Here is a 20,374-nt window from a genome sequence, read left to right as displayed (position 1 = left end):
GCATATATCACAACATGATTAAAATTTTATTCAAGAATTGGGAGTTTTTAAAAAAGCTCTCCATCACAAAAGTTTAAATACACATACAATCTGAGACTACTGCCTTCCTATATTATAATATGTTATAGTGTTGAAGCTTTGTCCTTTTAACTACCAATGGGATTATCCATTTTTACTTCCAAATGAAGAGAACAGAAAGGAACAAACTCTGGCAAAAGAAATGCAAGGAGATAATAAGGGATGCAAAACGTTTGAGGAGCATATAGCTAGAAGTGTCAAGGGGAATAACAAAAACTTATTTAAATATATCAGAAGCAGAAAACCTGCCAGGGAGGCAGTTGGACCCTTAAATGATGGGGGTGTGAAAGGAGGATAAGGAGATTGCAGAGAAGCTGAATAGGTTCTTTGCATCTGTCTTCATGGTGGAGGACACTGACCATATACCTGCTCTGGAACTGAGCTTCTCAGACATCAGGGTTGAAGTACTGGGCCAATATAAGGTGACGAGAGAGGATGTTCTAAACTTTCCTGAAAAACTTTCTTGAAAATTTAACACATTGTCAGGGCCAGATGTCATCCACCCAAGAGTTCTGAAGGAATTCAAATGTAAAATTGCTGATCTGCTAGCAAAAATATGTAAATTGTCCCTACAGTCAGGCTCTGTACCCGAGGACTGGAAAGTAGCTAATGTAACTCCTGTTTTCTAAAAGGGATCCCGGGGGATCTGGGAAACTACAGGCCAGTTAGCTTAGCGTCTGTGCTTGGTAAATTGATGGAGAGCATACTTAAGGAGAAACCTGTTAATCATATAGAAGAACAGGCCTTGCTGAACCAGCATGACTTCTGCAAGGACCAGTCTTGCCTCACTAACCTTTTGGAGTCCTTTGAGAGTGTCAACAGGCATGTGGATAAAGGTGATCCAGTTGACATAGTATACTTGGACTTCCAAAAAGCTTTTGACAAAGTTCCCCACCAAAGGCTCTTGAGTAAATTTAGCAGTCTTGAGTTAAGGGGACAGGTTCATGTGTGGATTGGTAACTGATTGAAGGACAGGAAACAGGGGGTAGGAATAAATGGACAGTTTTCACAATGGAAGGAAGAAAGAAGTGGGGTCCACCAAGGATCTGTACTGGGACCAGTCTCTTTAACGTATTCATAAATTATCTAGAAGTTAGGGTAAGCAGCAAACTGGCCAAATGTGTAGACGACATTAAACTATATAGAGTAGTGAAATCCACAACAGATTGTGAGGAGCTCCAAAAGGATCTCTCAAATGGGTGAGTGGGCAACAAAATGGCAAATGCAGTTCATTGTAAGCAAGTGTAAAGTGATGCATATTGGGGCAAAAAAAATCCAACTTCACATATACATTGATGGGGTCTGAGCTGTCAGTAACTGACTAGGCGAGAGATCTTGGGGTCGTAGTGGACACTTTATTGAAAGTGTCAACTTGGTGTGCGGCAGCTGTGAAAAAGGCAAATTCCATGCTAGGGATTATTAGGAAGAGGACTGAAAATAAAAATGCCAATATCACAATACCCTTATAAAAATCTATGGTGTGGCCACATTTGGAGTACTGCGTACAGTTTTCATCACCATATCTTAAGGAGGACATTGTAGAACTGGAAAAGACGCAGAAGAGAGCAACCAAGATGGTCCTTATGAAGCAAAGCTACAGCACCTGGGGCTGTTTAGTATGGAAAAGAGGAAACTACAGGGAAACATGGTAGAGGTGTATAAAATTAAGCATGGAGTAGAGAGAGTGGACAAAGAGAATTTTTTCTCCCTTTCTCAAAACACTAGACCAGGGGTTGTCCCATGAAACTGAAGGCCGGGAAATTTAGGACCAACAAAATGAAATACTTTCCCACACAGTGCATAATTAATCTAGAGAATTCTTTGCCATTGGTTGGGGTGATGGCCACTAGCTTGGATGGCTTTAACAGGAGCTTGGACAAGTTCATGGAGGATACGTCTATCAATGGCTACTAGTCTGGTGGTCCAGCGTTGGAGGCAAGATGCCTCTGAATACCAGTTGCAGGGGAACAGCAGGAGAGAGGGCGGGCCCTCACCTCCTGCCTGTGGGCTTCTCAGAGGTATCAGGTGGGCCACTGTGTGAAACAGGATCTGGACTAGAAAGGCTTTCGACCTGATCCAGCAGGGCTATTCCTATGTTAGTGGCTACAGGATCAGGTTGCTCAAGGGATCAGTGTCTCTCCAACACTGCTCACCTTGTGGCTTTTTTGGCAGTTTTTTTACTGACGAGATGCCCTCTGGTGCTATTGCATCTTTATTCAAAGGTTCTAACTGTGTCTCAGTTCCTGAAAAAGCAAAGTAGAACTGAAGTTTAACTAATCAGATCTGTTAAAGAGTACAGGGCTAGTATATTAAAACCTAAGCAAATTCTATGAAATCAGTTTTAACACACTGCTTTATAGTCCAGCTTCTCCACAATGCTGCAAAATGTCACAGGGCATTACAGGTGTTCAGGGTGTCCTGCAACATCTCTTGCTTGGAGCTGCAAGGCAGAGGGCAACCTACAAATCCTATGCAAATATTGCATTCGGTCCTATCTAGTGCAAGCAGAGAGCTCATTCATGGAAAGATTACTATAGAGTCATAATAGAGCCCTGTTCCCTTCAGCATGTACAGAGGCACCACACCAGGTTGTCACAGCAAATGCGAAGTCTCTCAGATCTTGCAGTAGCATAGTACAGTCCCCGTGCACATGCAGAAAGCGACTGGGAGAAACAGGGCTCCATCAGACCATAAGGCAACACCCCCACACCCCGACAGGCACTGTACCCACAAATTGAACTCAAGGTTAATTATTTAAGAAATTTTACTGAGCAATGTATGCCAATGACTTGCACTAGATTATGACGGTACAATCACTAATTTATGTAATGTCCAGGGTGGGGTGGGGAAGAAACGTTTATACAGACCACCATCTTGTTAAGGTTGGACTCAGTCACATCCCACCTTCGCAGGGGCAAGGGGCCCATTAGAATGGTCAGTCCGAGAAGGTTATTGGATCCGATAGGATTCCAAGAAGCCTTGGAGGGATTTAGTGTTGGCTCTGCTGGTGATCATGTTGATGCCCTGGTGGAGAACTGGAACAGCAAGCTCACCAGGGCAACAGACATGATCGCACCTAAGTGTCCTCTCCGACCCACTTCAAAATTGGCCCCTTGGTATACGGAAGAACTACAGGGGCTGAAGCAGTGAGGTAGAAGACTGGAGCGCAAGTGGAGAAAGACTCGACTCGAATCTGACAGATTACAACATAGAGTACATTTGAAGATCTATGCTCTGACAATATGGGCGGCAAAGAAGCGAACTTTACTGTTTGTATTGCATCTGCAGATTCACGTCTGACGGAGTTGTTCAGGGTTGTGAGAAGGCTAGTGAGTGCCCATCCTCCCTTGAATCAGAATTTGGAACCATCAATTACCCGCTGTGAAGTGTTTAATGATTTCTTTGTGGATAAAATCTCTCATATTCGGGCCGACTTGGGTTCAAACTCCACAATTACTGCAATGTCTGAATCGGAGGTGTCCAGCGACTCCTCTTATGTGGTTAGCCTGGATCAGTTTCAGTTTGTGACTCGTGAGGATGTGGACAAGCTGCTTGGAGCGATGTGGCCTACCACCTGTTCTCTTGACCCTTGCCCGACTTGGCTAATACTATCTGGCAGGGAGATTGTTGTAGAAGGCCTGGTAGAGATCATAAATGCTTCTCCGAGGGAGAGCAGGATGCCTCCTTGCCTTAAGGAGGCAATTATTAGACCACTTCTGAAGAAGCCTGCCTCGGATTCCTCAGAGTTGAGCAACTATAGGCCTGTCTCCAACCTTCCGTGGCTGGGCAAGGTAACTGAGAGGGTGGTGGCCTCCCAACTCCAGGCAGTCTTGGATGAAACTGATTATCTAGACCCGTTTCAGACCGGCTTTCGGGTGGGCTATGGGGTGGAGACTGCCTTGGTCGGCCTGATGGATGATCTCTAATTGGGAATTGACAGGGGAAGTGTGACTCTGTTGGTCCTTTTGGAACTCTCGGCAGCTTTCAGTAATATCCACTATAGTATCCTTCTGGAGCCTCTGAGGGGGAGGGGGGTGGGAGGCACTGCTTTGCAGTGGTTGCACTCTTATCTCTCGGGCAGATTCCAGATGATTTCCAGATTATTTCTCTCAGGGACTGTTCTTAAAAAACTGAACTTTGGTATGGTGTCCATCAGGGCTCCATACTGTCTAGTGATGTGCATGGTCCGGAGCAGTCCGGACCAGCACCAAAGGGGAGCCTATCTTTTAGGGCGGGGAGGGCTTGTTTACCCCTCCCGCGCCTCTTTGCCCCCGCCAGTGGCCGTAATCTATTGTAAAATTGGGGCGCTGGAAACCAGCCGCCTCAGCCGCCGCCGCTTCCGCCGCGCCCCCCGCGAGCAGATTAGAGAAAAAAAGGCTACTGCCTACAAGGAAAGGCTACTGCCGCCCGGCTTCTTCCCGGCGGGTAGACCGGGCCTCCGGCAAAAGCTCTATAGGATAAAGAGCTCTAGCGCGCGTGCGCATGTGCCCAAGGCCCCGGTTGGGCCGGAGGCTTCGATAAGAGAGGAGCTCTGTTCGCGAGCTCCTCTCTAAGTTCTTCTAACTTGGTGAGCACTCGTGGGGGGGTGGCGGGTGGCGGGTGGGGGGGCGGCAGGGCGGCAGTAGCCTTTCCTTGTAGGCAGTAGCCTTTTTTTCTCTAATCTGCTCGCGGGGGGGGGGGGGCGTGGCGGAAGCGGCGGTGGCTGGTTTCCAGCGCCCCAATTTTACAGTAGATTACGGCCACTGGCGGGGGCAAAGAGGCGCGGGAGGGGTAAACAAGCCCTCCCGCCCTTAAAGCAATACCCCCCCACCCGGACCCGGACCAACCAGGGCAGAACCGGTCCGGCAGTTCGGCCATTCTATAGAATGGCCGCCGGACCGGTTCGGACACACCCCTAATACTGTCTCTGATGTTGTTTAACATCTACATGAAACCGCTGGGAGAGATCATCAGGAGATATGGTGCAGGGTGTTATCAGTATGCTGATGACACCCAAATCTATTTCTCCATGTCAGCATCATCAGGAGAAGGCATAACCTCCCTAAATGCCTGCCTGGAGGCAGTGATGGGCTGCATGAGAGGTAGTAAGCTGAGACTGAATCCAGATAAGACGGAGGTACTTATTGTACAGGGTCGGAACTTGGGAGATGGTTTTGATCTGCCAGTCCTGGATGAGGTCACACTTCCCCTGAAGAAACAGGTACACAGTCTGGGGGTGCTTCTGGACACAAACCTCTCCCTGGTGTCCCAGGTTGAGGCAGTGGCCAGAGGTGCCTTTTCTCAGCTTCAGCCGATATACCAGCTGCATTCATTTCTTGAGTTAAATGACCTCAGAACAGTAGTGCATCCGCTGGTCACCTCCAGACTTGACTACTGCAATGCACTCTATGTGGGGCTGCCTTTCTATGTAGCCCGGAAACTGCAGTTAGTCCAGAATGCGGCGGCCAGACTGGTCTCTGGGTCATCTTGGAAAGACCATATCACTCCTATCTTAAAACATCTACACTGGCTGCCGGTAAGTTTGCAGGCAAGTACAAGGTTTTGGTTATAACCTATGAAGCCCTAAACAGTTTGGGGCCTGGGTATTTAAGAGAACATCTACTTTGCTATGAACCACACCACCCATTGAGATCATCTGGAGAGGTTCGTCTGCAGTTGCCACTGGCTCATCTGGTGACTACTCAGGGACGGGCCTTCTCCATTGCTGCCCGAAAGGCTTTGGAACACATTTCCTGCTGAAATAAGAGCCTCCTCATCACTTAAAATTTTTTAAAGGGCAGTCAAGACGCATTTGTTCACCCAGGCTTTTAATTAGATACTGTTTTAATTATGTTTTAGTAGTTTTAACTTTTAATTTTAATTGTTGAAATGTTTTAATCTTTTATTGGCTGTTTTTATTGTTTTGTAAACCACCCAGAGAACTTGCGTTTTGAGCAGTATAGAAATGTATAAAAATAAATAAATAAATATATATATATATTTCTTTGCAACTGAGTAAGAAACAGTTTGCTGACTGGTGAATTTAAATGACCGTTACATGCAACATTCCCACTCACAATAAATGCAATTTAAAACTAAAAGAACTGAAATGCAGCAAAACTACTTTATGATCTATATACTAATAGCAACTAATTATTTGAGGGATGGAGTAGAGCAGCCAAAGGTCCTTCATTAGCAGAGACCTCCTAAGCTTTTTGCAATGGTGGTAATGGGCATTCTTTAGTGCACAGGCAACATTTGTGCATTAGCCACAGAGAACATTCTCAGCAGATAAGATTTGCACACACAGACTAGATATTGGCCACCAGGGGACTAAGGGAGCTGGTTAAGTTAGGCTGGGAAGGAGACAACTTCTGCAACCTAGTTCCTTTCCTTCCAACAAATCAATCTGTTCCAAACTTAGAACGTTTAGATACGAGAGAAAGTTTTCCACATGCAATGTGCAGCTCTGTAAAAGACCTTTGCAGTGCTCTTAAATCAATCTTGCCTGAGATTTTTTAAGTTAGTAGTGGGCGATCTTACAGTCCCATTCCTACTTTTTGAGCCTCAAATAATTAAAATGAAGATGAACAGAAGACAAAAGATTGCAATTTACCCTCATGGTTGAATTCCATATCTTTGCTGCTGTGGGAATAAGAATCAGCAGGGAGATTCTTTTGTTTAAGTGTTCCTTGTGCTGCAGTTTCCATCTTTGAGTTGTGTGCTCCTTGATTTCCAGTCTTCATCTTGGTTACTGTCATCAATGCCTCTTCTTCTTCTTCTTCTTCTTCTTCTTCTTCTTCCTCCTCCTCCTCCTCCTCCTCCGGTCCCTCATCTTTCATATTTAATAGGTTTGCTGGGATATCTGGACGCTTCACAGGCAACTTCTATGTGGCAAACAGAGATAGTAATGGAAGTAGGTAAATAGAATATTCTGTGCTATGCAACAGTGCACTTTTGGAAGAGCAGTGAACCTGAAGAGTCTGTTTTTGTTTTTACGAGTTTGTAAACTCCTAAAAAGTCATCTTATTTATTTATTAAGCCATCTTATTTATTTATTATTTCTCTGTGTAAGCCATTTTTGGAAGGGCAGTATAGAAATTGAATTAATAATAATAATAATAATAATAAATAAATAAACAAGATAAGGTACCTAGCATGTCCAGTCAAAGGCTGGACAATTCCTATAGGAGGGACACATTTTTGATGGAAATAAAACAATATTATTCATGTGCTTAAACATATAGTTAACACAACACAAGGTTAACATTGACAGGCCTGGAGGCTTGCAACCCACAAGGCAGACAGAAGTGATGTGATTTATCTCCCTTTGATTCCATAGACCACAAACAAGCTTCTAAATACAACCGAGCATGCCTTCAGTGGCTCTGCAAGGCAAGATTCAATCCTACGGCTTCCCTCCCAACCCGCTTCCAGCTTACCCCTACAGTCCCAGTTTTCAGTCTAAATTTGCTGCCTCCTTTCATGGCACCAAACAGTGGTAAGGTTAGCTTTTTAGTCTTCTTTTCTGCTTCCAGATCTTGACTCTCAAGCCTATGGAAGATATTAGAGGGTGGGGGGAGCCAGACAAAGCACACAGCAAAGTTTAGTAACAGACCTTAAGAGCTAGTGCATTGCAGTAGTTCACATGCTGGTCCTTCATGTGGAGATCCACGTTCAAATTCCTACTAAGTTTATGCAGCTCAGAGTGGCCTTGGGCAAGGTTCTCTATTGCTCAAGCCTGGTGCAGGTCCAATACAGTCCACCAGGAACACAGCCCAGGTCTGAACACACCCTCCTTTCCCTCTGCAGCATGAACTCCCACCCCTACCATTAAGGCTAATGTTAGTTAGCACTGTCATTAACCATGATTAATGGTTAAAAGCTTCGGAGTGCTCCTGGACCCAAAGCTCTCCCTGATTTCTCAGGTTGAGGCAGTGGCCAGGAGTGCTTTTTATCAGATTTGGCTGATACAGCAGCTACAACATAACCCCTGCTAACTTGGCAAAGAGGCACCTTTTAATGTGTTGATTCTCTTTATTTAGCAGGGGGAGAGTAACTGGCCCTTTCCACCCCCAGCACAGTACCTCCAGTGACTGTTGCTGGTGTCTGTCTTATGTTTCTTTTTAGACTGCGAGCCCTTTGGGGACAGGGATCCATCTTATTTATGTATTATTTCTCTGTGTAAACCACCCTGAGCCATTTTTGGAGGGGCAGTAACAGAAATCCAATAAAATAAATAAATAAATCCATCCATCCATCCAAGGAGGTAAATGCAAAGGGAAAGTGTGCCATTGAGTAGGTGTTGACTCCTGGTGACCACAGAGCCCTGTGGTTGTCTTTGGTAGAATAGAATACAGGAGGGGTTTACCATTGCTATCTCCCGTGCAGTAGGAGACGATGCCTTTTAGCATCTTCCTATATCACTGCTGCTCAATACAGGTGTTTCCCACTAGCAGAGATTCAAACCGGCAACCTCTGGCTTGCTAGTCAAGTCATTTCCCCACTGCGGAGTTAAATGACCTTAACACAGTGGTACATATGCTGGTAACCTCCAGGCTTGGCTATTGCAATGTGCTCTATGTGGGGCTGCCTTCATATTTTGTCTGTAAATTACAATTGGTACAGAATGCGGCAGCCAGATTGGTCTCTGGGACAACTCGAAGGGACCATATAACACTGATTCTAAAAGAACTGCACTGGCTGCTGATATGTTTCCGGGTGAAATACAAAGTGGAGAGGAGAGCTGGTCTTGTGGTAGCAAGCATGACTTGTCCCCATAGCTAAGCAGGGTCTGCCCTGGTTGCATATGAATGGGAGACTTGATGTGTTAGCACTGTAAGATATTCCCCTCAGAGGATGGAGCCGCTCTGGGAAGAGCAGAAGGTTTCAAAGTTCCCTCCCTGGCTTCTCCAGGAGAGGGCTGAGAGAGATTCCTGCCTGCAACCTTGGAGAAGTCACTGCCAGTCTGTGAAGACAATACTGAGCTAGATAGACCAATGGTCTGACTCAGTATATGGCAGTTTCATATGTTCCTAAAGTGCTGGGTATTACCTATAAAGCCCTTAATGGCTTGGGTCCAGGATATTTAAGAGAGTATCTACTTTGTCATAACCCTGCCGCCTGTTACGATCTTCTGGAGAGGTCCATTTACAGTTGTCACCGGCTTGTTAGGTGGCAACCCAGGACTGGGCTTTCTCTGTGGCTGCCCCAGGGCTTTGGAATATGTTCCCTGTTGAAATAAGAGCATATGCTTCTCTGTTTGTTTTCAGGAAGACCCTCAAGACTCACCTGTTCTCACAGGCTTTTAATTAGAATTAATTTTAATAACTTTTTTCTGCCACTGCTGTTTTTCTGCCACTGCTTTAATTGTTTTGTATGTTAATCTGTGCTGATTTTAAATATTGTTTTAATTTTTTTAGACTGCCTAGAGATGTAAACCACCCAGGGACGTGAGTTTGGGGGGGGGGTATATAAAATATGTTAAATAAAATAAAAAACCTATCAGGCAGTATAGAAATATGATCAACTAACTGACCTAGTGCAGAGCATCTGCACCCCAAGTTCTCCCTATCCCTCTGCCATCCTCATTTCATACCCCCAGGCAGCCGGCCGGCCTGGCTGCCGCTTCTCCCCCTGCCAGGCGGCCGGCTGGTGTGGCCAGCAGTTTCTTTCTGCCTGTCCCTGTTGCAAATTGGTAGCTTACTCGGGAACTCACGCGAGAGCTGCCACGCATGGGATTAGCGACGGGTACATTTAGGAGAATGTGTGTGTGTGTCTGTGTGTGTATTTATATATATATATATATAAAACTAAATGCCAAACAAGGTTCAATGGGAGATGAAACAGTTCTTTTGAAATGAGAGTATTCATATCTATTGTCACCCCTTTGCTCCATTCCATGTACATTTCGTAGTTAAAATGCCAGAGGAGTCTATTTCTCAAAGACACCACCACCAAGGACCACCAATTACTGCTCTGTACAATTGAGACTCACTGGGATTTCAGCTCAGGCATTGATGCAGGTGTAACGATCTTAATTAACCCTTTCAATCGCTGCTGTTCTTTTCTCAGTTCAAAGGTTCGCAAGTGAAGCTTTTTACGTGCCACGCTGTCTAAGGTACTTCCTGATTTAATTTCAGTCATGAATTCATCCAAGGAATCATTTGCAGCTGACTGAGGCTGAGCTATAAGAAATGATATAGAAAAATAATGTCAAATAAAAGTATTTATGGATAAAATTTACTAGACCAGAAGACATCAATGGATGGCAAGACAACATTTTGAGCTGGACATTATTAACTAGAAGTATTTTGAAGACGTCATTGGCTGACATCTTGACTAATGAAGCGTGGGACTGTGGAGACATGACTGGGGCCCATGGGTAACTCTCCAAACACATCTACATGCATGTGCATGCTGTTGCACATGCAGGAACAATATTTGCCCATGCTCTGGAAGAGAGGAAACAAGTTGTTGCTCTACAGGCTTTCACCATCTTTAAAAATAATTAAATCATAATTTCTTTGTAGATTTATTACAGGCCTTGTAATGCATAGCTTTATCATTTTAAATAAGAGATATAGCTGTAAATTAAAGCAATCTGCTGCACCTACCTTATAAAGAAATATTAGATTAAATAAATGCACTGACGGGGAATAATTTATACATCCTCTGCATACTCACTTTCTCAAATCAGAACATGCATTGTAAAAACACAAGTGGCATGGGGTTCTCATTAAAATCCTCTCTCTTTCTCCATAACAAAGAAAGAAGGGGTGCTTATCGAGTCTGCAGATGATATGAAGCTGAGGGGGATATGCACGCACACATACATTCTGCTCCCCCCCCCCGGCATACTACTCACCCCCATCTTTCGATCAAGAGTGTGGACTTACCTGCCCTTGAAGATTTCAGCTTCTCTGCTATTTCAGCAAGCTCCCTCTCAGCTGCATTTAATTTCACAACCTACAGAAAGAGATAGTTGCAGAGATGTATGCTTCTATGATGGCTTTTCAAAAATATCTGAAAATAAAAATGCAGCTGTATTTTTGCCCCACTATGCCAAATGCAAGGGAAAGGCAGAATATAGAAACAAGAGACATTTATTGCTATTTCTCAAATTTGTGTGGCACTTTAGCCCCACTGTGTATGCTTTTACCCTCTGTACTCTCCTAACAGGAGGTCACTATCCTCCTGACAAAGTGGACTCTAGCCCACAGAAGCGTTTCATTTTGTATTCCCTGTATCGCTTATTCTTTACAGTGGAACAAGACGTTTTGTAGTTTTGGCTACAATAGATCGATATAGCTGCCTCTCTAAAATCCATCACTAAACAGACAAAGCAGAGTCCTCATTTTGTCCTCTTTAGCAGCACATTTATGATGGATGGATGATTTACCTAAATATTATTAAGTTGTAAATTATCCATCAGAAATGAACTGCTATACAGAAGAAAATGAGAACTTTTGTTACTTTTAAGTTAGGTGACTACATTTATTCTGGCAAGATCTGCCACCCTTCTCCTGGGCCTGCCAATCTGCCAGATTTTGTACTGACTTTGGAGAGGACCAGAAGGCAGTGACTGGCTGCCTTCTGAGCCCCTTTGAGGTTCAAACACAAGGCCTAAGTGATCCCTGCCCATTCTTCAGGCTCTTCCCTTCCCCTTCTCCTAGTGCAAGGCCAGTTAGATCTGGCCTTGCACTAGGCAGCAAGACATCTCATGGATTTCTAAGCTCTCTCCATAGGTCAGGGACTTGGATGAGTTGCAACATTTGCCCATGAAATTGCACTGAGTGCTGGAAGCACTTAAAGCACACGCAGAGTTCAGTGTGATGTAATCATCAAAACCCTACATCTCTGCCACAAGAGAGGACCAGCACAAATTTTAGCTGGCTGTGAAGGCCAGCCAGTATTTGTGGTTCTTGGCTGAAGTTGTTCATACCAGTGTGTCATAAGTTTCTGGCTTCTCATCTATTTTCCCAGCTTTCTTCATTCTGTTCAGCCGCTTCTGCTCAATAACTCCTGTCCGATCAAGGAATGTATCATCATCACTATCGTAGAAGTCTTCCTCTTCCCAATTTTTTGCTCTTCTTTTTCGGGATACTAAGAAGAATGAAGACAACATTTACTTATTTATTCGTTCGATTTTTAGACTGCCCTTACAAAATAGCTCAGGGTGGTTCACAAACATCAAAGACACTTTAAAAGAATTTAAGAGCACTGGAAGACCAGGCTGAACAGGTAGGTCTTTAGGGCTCTCCTAAATTCCAATAAAGAATTCAAATTATGGATGTCTGCAGGGAGCGCATTCCACAGTCCAGGAGCGGCTACAGAGAAGGCCCGCCTCTGAGTCGTCACCAGACAAGCTGGTGGCAACTGGAACTGGACCTCTTCAGATGATCTTAGCATGCGGTGGGGATCAGACCGAAGGAGGCGCTCTCTAAGGTAACCTGGACCTAAGCCGTTCAGGGCTTTAAAGGTAATAACCAGCCCTTTGTATTTTGCTTGGAAACATATCGGCAGCCAGTGCAGCTGTTTCAAAACAGGCATAATATGGTCTCTCCGGGTTGCCCCGGAGACCAGCCATACTGCCGCATTTTGAACTAACTGAAGTTTCCGAACTACGTACAAAGGCAGCCCCATGTAGAGCATATTACAGTAGTCAAGCCTGGAGGTTACCAAGAGATTTACCACTGTTTTGAGGTCACTGATCTTGAGAAAGGGGCGCAGATGGTGTATCAGCCGGAACTGATAGAAGGCACTCCTGGCCAGCGCCTCAACCTGAGAAACCAGGAAGAGGTGTGAATCCAGAAGTACTCCCAGACTGCGAACCTGTTCCTTTTGGGGAAGTGTGACCCCATCTAGAACAGGTAGATCAAAATCGTCTCTGGAGTTCTGACCATGCACAATAAGTACCTCCGTCTTATCTGGATTCAGCTTCAGTTTATTCTCTCTCATCCAGCCCATTACTGCTTCCAGGCAGGCATTTAGGGAGGATATGCCAGCTCCTGAAGAAGTTGACATGGAGAAGTAGATCTGGGTGTCACCAGCGTACTGTAACACCCAGCTCCAAATCCCCTGATGATCTCTCCCAGCAGTTTCATGTAGATGTTAAAAAGCACTGGAGTACGGAGCCTTGAGGGACACCATACTTAAGCTCAGATTTCGAAGAGCAACAATCTCCAATCGAAACCATCTGGAATCTGTCTGAGAGGTAGGAGGAGAACCACTATAAAACAGTGCCTCCCACCCCCAACTTCACAACAAAGCATTTGCCCAGTTAATCTACCTGCTTCTTGCCGTAGCACACCCCGAGCGTCCAGTATCCTGCAAGCTTCTAGAGCACACTGGATCATGGTTTCTTTTTTCTTCCCTGAGTGAATAGCCTCTGCCACAAGCTGTTTTCCTGAAGCATCATCTATAGGCAACCTGATCAGTTCAGAAGATACAGTACAAAGCAGGTCAATAATAGCCTCTGTTTCATTGACTATAAAACATCTCAACATTAGTTTTGTAAAAGTCAAGAAACATGCCATTTTAATTGGCTAAGCTTAAAACAGGACAGTTAGGAGTAGGGGCTTTTAAAAAACGTTTTCAACAGCATCAAGAAACATCATTCCCTTCTCAGTTATTTTTTGTCAAGTCAAAAGAAGGAGACATTGTTTGCCTATTCAGAGCAAGGACAATACTTTCTGAATTGGCTTTGTTAACTCTCAGTGACACTTATGTGGTCAGATTTGACTGGATACATAGTGTTTTCTCATTCCCAACATGATCCTCATTTGGTTGGGATTGTCCATGTGACCAACAGAGAAAAAAGATGCAGTTGTGAGAAGGGGGGAAAATGGTATCAGATCAGAATGCCACCCAACTGAACCTCTGAAACAGAGGCAATGCACATGCATCCCTGAAATATGAATACTATTACTACTGTTAAAATGTTGAATGGCAGTGGCATATAAATACTGGGTGGCATCCAGAATTTCAGCACAACACTACTGATGGAAGGTCCTTCCGTAAATAGGAGAGTTGTGCTTGGAGTTGATCTCCAAGTTCATGGAAGGAGCTTCTACTGGAAGTACTGTGCCATGCTGCAGGTCTGGATGCTGTCCACAGAACTGAAATGGCATAAGCCAAGCACACATTTCTCTTTTTCAAAAGGTTCAAATTGCACAGTCCTTTCAAAATTATTTTTCCATTCTTAATGCTCTCAGTGTAGGGACAAATGCAGTCAATATCAGTGTCTGATAGGACAGAAGAGTGTGGACAATAAATGGAGTTGTGATCAATACTAGGGATGTGCTTGAAATGCGATTTGGCTTCTGAATAGCAGCACAATCCCTTTAAAACTGAGGGCTTAACCACAGTCCTTTAACACAGAGGATTGCTTCCGCATGTGCAGAGGCCATGTGCATGCTGGTGCTGCGCTACCGACGGTGCGGGCCATAGCTGGGGAGGGGGGGGGCACTGTGACCACAGCAATGGCAGTGAGTGAAGGAGGAGCAGGGATGGACCAGCTCCCCTCCATATTAAAGGGACTGTGGAAGCCCTCATTTTTAAAGCAATTGTGCTGCAATTCGGAAGCCAAATTGCATATCGCACACATCCCTAATCAATACAATTCGATTTCAGTGCTCAAATCCAATTTTAGATGTACCACTTTCCTCAGTCACTCTAGCAGACATGAAGACATAACTGTCAAAAGTTACTGCATAACATACATACTTCACCCTACAAAGCCAGGTACCAGTTCCATGGGCATCAAATTCATATTCTAATTCTTCACCTAGAAAGAAGACAAAGGGGGAAGAGCCACTTTACTTACACACATTAGCAGAAATCACTTTTCTCCAGTGAAATGGACAGCCTAAATTACATCAAATAGCTGGACTTCTTCAAAAAGTATTTCATGACTTGATTTAAAATTAAATGCAAACTTAAAGTTGAAATAACTGTAACTGCTGAAATAAGAGCCTCCTCATCTCTGACAACTTACACATCTATTCACCCAGGCTTTTAACTAAATATAGTTTTAATAGTTTTAACACTGTTTAAAATGTTTTAAGGTTTGAATTGTAATGTTTTAATTTTTGTTATTTATTTTAACTAATGTTTTAACTTTTTCTGTTTGTTTGCTTTGTTGTAAATCACCTAGAGATGTGAGTTTGGGGCAGTAGAAAAATATGTTAAATAAATAAAATAAAGTGCCTGAGGCATTAATGATTCCAAATATAGTAGACTAGCCTCAAAACACTACCTAAACAAGCTGCTATGAATTTATATTGAAGAATTTATCAAATAATTTCAAATTCTTGAAATTATCTACTATCAGCACCACAAATATTCACACAGAGATCTGAACTTGTGAAATTATTCAAGCAGATCTCTCTGTTCAGATGCTTTCAGAGAAATCTACATTAGTTAATATATAATGCTGGATCAAAGTTTTATGAACAACCCAGACATTTCCAAGACGTTCTATGGCTCTAAGGATATCGCCCTGAGATGGAAGTTTTGGGGCAGTATACAAATTTGACAAATAATAAATGGATAATGTAGCAGCTAATATTGGCTATGTTAAATGGAGCTTTAATTAACAAACTATTTCAATCTGGGCCACGTTGTGGCTATCAGTGGTCTTGTCATTACCACTGAAGCTGAATGGTTTTGTTACTCACACATTATAAATTAATTATTATTTAAAATATTTATACCCTGCCCCTCCAATGCACTACTGCTCAGGGCGGCTCACAACAATTAGACAGACACAGATACAATAAGAGTAATAAAATTAACTAATTTTTTTAAAAGTCAGATTAAAAACCACAATTATTACGTTCAAATTAAAACTGAAAATTATAAAAAGCTAAAGAAGCTAAAGAACCTACCAGATATAACAAAACAATAATGGAGCATTAAAAAGCCTCCTTAAAAAGGTGCATTCTGAGATGTTTTTTAAAAACATTGAGGGAGGGAGCATGGTGAAGATCTTTGTTACTGTTTTAGAGTTGCAGCAGCTTGTAGAACAATCAAAGTTTCATTACAGTATAAAATCCCATGATCTACAAACATCCTCATGTAAAAAAGAGGACTTGCATACTGAAGTTATTTAACTCAAATGGGCTGGATCCTAAGTTGTACAAACAGAAGGTGCTTCCATTTGCATGGGGGTGGTGGTGTACTTTGCCAGTCTCTCTTTTCCTCTGCAGCCCCTTAACTCCCAAGGGTCCTGTTAGTAGACCCTCTGAAACAGAATGGCACGTGGTATGGGAAGGTGCAGGAGGAGGGAAATAATCAAAAATGACCTCTCCCCCTTTTACAAATGGAAGTTCCTTCTGTTTGCATAAATATTTTTGATCCAGATCAAAGTATTGGGCGATTGATTACATTCTGGCTATGACTGCAGGTGTGGAAAGGCCAAGAGTTGCCACTGGCCAACAGTGATGACTTTCACAGGGACAGATCCCTTCAACAGGATACAGCTATGCAAAATCTTTCCGACTACCTGCTGTGCATATGAAGTACTAATCTCTCTACCATGTTGCCCGTTTTCTCATTCTTGCTGCAAAAGGGGGTAGGGGATGACTGTAGGTAACAGAGAGAAGAAACTGAAAGATCTATCTGCATACTATCCTCCCAGTGCTGGAAATGATTGACTATCAAGTACTGGTAGGAAGAACCAAATTTATATTCCTGTTATTTCTTTACACTTCCGTCATTACTGTGCAATGCCAACATTCAACAGCATAGTATCTACTAAGGTCACTAAAGCACTGTAATACTATTACTACAAATATTTATATACCACTCTTCAACAAATTTTTCAAAGCAGTTTACACAGAAAAATAAATATTGGGTATCTTTTTCAGGAGGAATTCTAGAAGACGGACAACCTCAGCATGACTAGACATCACAGGTGATCTGCTCAGCAGACAAAGACCATAGGTAACACACATACCTTCTCTGTCAAAAAAACCTTGCAATGCCTTCTTGGGGTCTTTCAAATAAAAGGCTTCAGGCTCCTCTTGAAACTCAATGGCAATTGGGTTTTCTTCACCCTCCTCTTCCTCTGCATCTTCCCCTGGAAGATAAATGCAGGTATAATTAGGAACAAGTGTTGGGAATGGAGGACAGTTGCATAGAGCCCTTTAAAATACTGTAGCCAAAATAAAATATTACTGCATGACAACTGAATTTGAAAGCCAAGCAGATGTTCCTCCTCAGGTTCACTTGTGAGGTTCTATACTTACACACCATGAGCACAATCTATTCCCATAAAGCTTTGGGGAGGAAATGGATGGCTGGTTAAGTGCATAGGAGGCATGCCTAACCTCAAATCACAACTAATGGCTGGTACTCCAGAGAGGGTATGTGCCCAATAACCACTGGGAAGTAAGGGAAGAGGGCCCTCTTGAACCCTATATCAACCTGCTCCAACAGAGAGGAAACTAGGCCTGCATATCATGACATTATAGTTGCATCAAAATAAAAGGGAGATGAAAGTATTTAGGATCATGATTTTTAGGACAGCATTACTGTCCTAAAGTCCCAGTTTTCTTTATTCTGTCAGCTACCTCAAAAACTGAAGTGTAAGAGTAATTTCAAATAAATTATGTGGAACAGAAGTTAATGAAATGTGCTAAAACTGAAATACTGAATTTCCTGTGGTATAAAGGATTGTGGGTGATGTTTCTTTTTTAAAGAAGCAATTATATCACAGAGACTAAACATGATGTATTTGTTGGATGTCTGAAAACTCCATACATTCAATTTCAAAATCACAAATCAGATTCTAAGAACTTAAAAATTAATATTTTATATGCCTCTGTTTTTTAGTACAACTTGGCATAATTTGTAAATAAATGGCCACATTTATAGAGATATTTCATAATTTAAAAATATTTTCTAAACAAAAATTTAAAGAAACAACATATAGCAACTACACTATTCATTCTGGAGTTAAAGCACTTGGTTACCATAGGTGAGCACCTGGAATTTATTTAATACACAGTTGAGCTAAACTGAAGACATCTACAAATTGCTGTGCCATGAGAAATTCATTTGTAGCTTCCCTGGGCTTTCTTCCATATTGCCCTGGTCTAGTACCTTAGCACAGAAGGCCATGCACGTGTCCAGATGTTTCCCACTCAGTTCCTACAATTGTACAGATTTACATTATGACTATACTTTTTTTTTTTAATGTTGGGAGCATGAAAAATGTCAAATAGAATATGATTTAGGAGGGTATCAGACTAGTCTTACCTATGTGTCTATAGGTAACAGACATATGCACAAAGTCTTGAGACAGTCTTTATCTTGGTGTGCAATAACTAAAGAAAATGCTATAAATTACTGTGGTCCATCACAGATATTTGGTATTTCCCTTGTATCATGATTTTTGCAATAATGTTTACAATGCTTCTTCATGTTCAATGTATTAAGCTTGTTTTCTTGCTTTATGGTGGATTTTGTAAAATGGCAAAATACTGAATTATAGTAAACAGACTTGACATGGTATGCAATAAGCCCATTGCTGAGTAAACATAGAACTCACATAAAACTTCACTACAATTCAAGTCTAAGGTAAAAATGCAGAGGAGGTTTCATGGACACCCCACAAGTTTCAAAAGTTGTAGATAAAGTTTAGAATCATTTCCACAATACAATATACCTTACCCATTCCCCAGGAACAACTCAAATCAGTAATCCGACTGTTTTCGTTGCTCTGTTCACCCTTTTGCTTTCGATCTTCTTCATCAGAATCATCGCCCAGCATTGTTTTTTCCAACTTGGCTTGTTGCTGCTTACGCAGTTCTTTCAACTGGGTTACAGTCAGTTCTGATTCAGGCTCTTGATCCTCTTCTGGGCCCTGCAGAGTAAATAACAGCCTTCAAAATGGCACACTCTTGGGAGATATGATTTTGATAGTCTTGTCAAAGAGACTTACTGTACTTACCTGAATCCAAGATTAGGTTTTTTCCAAGTTCTTTGATATTAGAATTCAGGAGGTCATCTTAAATTCAGAGTTCAGTTCTTTTTGAGTAAATGCAGATATAAGTGTATTTAACCTCTACTTTTTAAGGGGGTCATCTTCAATTCAGTTAAATATGGTACTCAGAAGTTGCTTACTTACACAGAAGCAAGCATACAAAGCATTATAGCCAGTGTTCCTTAAATGTAAAATTGTAGGCACACACCAGCTGCTAGAAAGGCTGTTTACTTCTTTTTTTAACTTAAATTGGATGCTTTAAAATAGTGTATACTTCTCTGCTAAAATGAAAAATTAAGTTTGCTTCTATTACAACAAATTTCTATTTCCATTTGAAAACATGTGAGAATGTGGGCTGAAGACACATGCTTTTATGACAAATGCAACTGAGATGCAAGAATCTCCTAGGAGCTTTGAGAAATGCAGAGCTCTTGCTTTAACTTGCCTGATTTTAAACAGGCACAACTTCTATTATTTTCTGCCTGCTTCCTTACATGCCTTTTAAAGGTTACAAGCAGGGAAATAATCAGCTTGCATATATTCCCTGAGCTCAACATAGAAGAGTCTCTGTTCATCAACATTTGTCACTTCTGCTAGTCAGACCTTTCCATTTGTAGGTGCAACGCAGCACCTTTCATCTGAATGGTAAAACGTTTAGCAAATAGCAGATAGCATTGCTATTTAGAAACATACTACCATGATATTGCCTCGACAATGCATATGCCAGTTAAATACTCAAAATAGGCTGAGATTCTAATCTAATTCTGAGATTAAAGTGTGCTTGGAATTACACAGCACATCCCTTGTACAGTCAATCACAGGCTGACTGTACAACATGATTGACCTAGAACATAATTGCCACACTTAGTCAGATCAACATCCTTCCTTTTAACAGCCAGGAAAGTCTCCTAGACTGGAAAAGGAACAATCCTTTCAATTTTCTGAAAAGCTGAATCACTACTATTGTTGAACTGAAAATTGAGCAAAGCACCTTTTTCATGGTGGAGACACTTGTCTATTGTCATGTATATGTGAAATACATTATGCTAAACCCTCCTGAATGAATGAATAAAATAAATGAAGCCTATAGGTAACAAACCCAAAGGGCCAATGCATTTCATCTACAAAGCAGGATCATCAGCATAGCTCTTCCTTTGTGGGTAATAGCTCCTTCAATATATTTAACTCCCATAGAACACTTCAGCCAATGTGGATCCTTTTCCAGTCTACCTGCATGAGAAGATAACTGTGTAGCCCAACATAGACTGCAATCTGTTTGATTGGTGTCCTATTTTGAACATGAATGTCTCAGAGGAAAAAAATTAT

General features: G+C 42.3%; 1 protein-coding gene across 1 annotated transcript in view; it reads right to left on the bottom strand.

Moving 5' to 3' along the window:
- The window catches only part of SLC4A1AP (solute carrier family 4 member 1 adaptor protein), a 28,095-nt gene that overhangs the window by 6,573 nt on the left and 1,148 nt on the right, over nucleotides 1-20,374 (bottom strand). Inside the window, exons 2-10 of the mRNA XM_053305811.1 lie at nucleotides 18,736-18,928; nucleotides 17,018-17,140; nucleotides 14,785-14,845; nucleotides 13,349-13,488; nucleotides 12,002-12,162; nucleotides 10,956-11,025; nucleotides 10,055-10,244; nucleotides 7,500-7,611; nucleotides 6,674-6,944 (exon numbers count right to left, since the gene is read on the bottom strand). Of these exons, the coding sequence (XP_053161786.1) occupies nucleotides 6,674-6,944; nucleotides 7,500-7,611; nucleotides 10,055-10,244; nucleotides 10,956-11,025; nucleotides 12,002-12,162; nucleotides 13,349-13,488; nucleotides 14,785-14,845; nucleotides 17,018-17,140; nucleotides 18,736-18,928 (1,321 nt within the window). The remainder of the gene's footprint in view (nucleotides 1-6,673; nucleotides 6,945-7,499; nucleotides 7,612-10,054; nucleotides 10,245-10,955; nucleotides 11,026-12,001; nucleotides 12,163-13,348; nucleotides 13,489-14,784; nucleotides 14,846-17,017; nucleotides 17,141-18,735; nucleotides 18,929-20,374) is intronic.

This window comes from Hemicordylus capensis, chromosome 1 (genome assembly GCF_027244095.1).
Source record: "Hemicordylus capensis ecotype Gifberg chromosome 1, rHemCap1.1.pri, whole genome shotgun sequence".
In the NCBI taxonomy this organism is placed as follows: domain Eukaryota; kingdom Metazoa; phylum Chordata; class Lepidosauria; order Squamata; family Cordylidae; genus Hemicordylus; species Hemicordylus capensis.
Note: the sequence above shows the minus strand (reverse complement) of the source record. Positions and strands in the feature narration are given on the sequence as shown.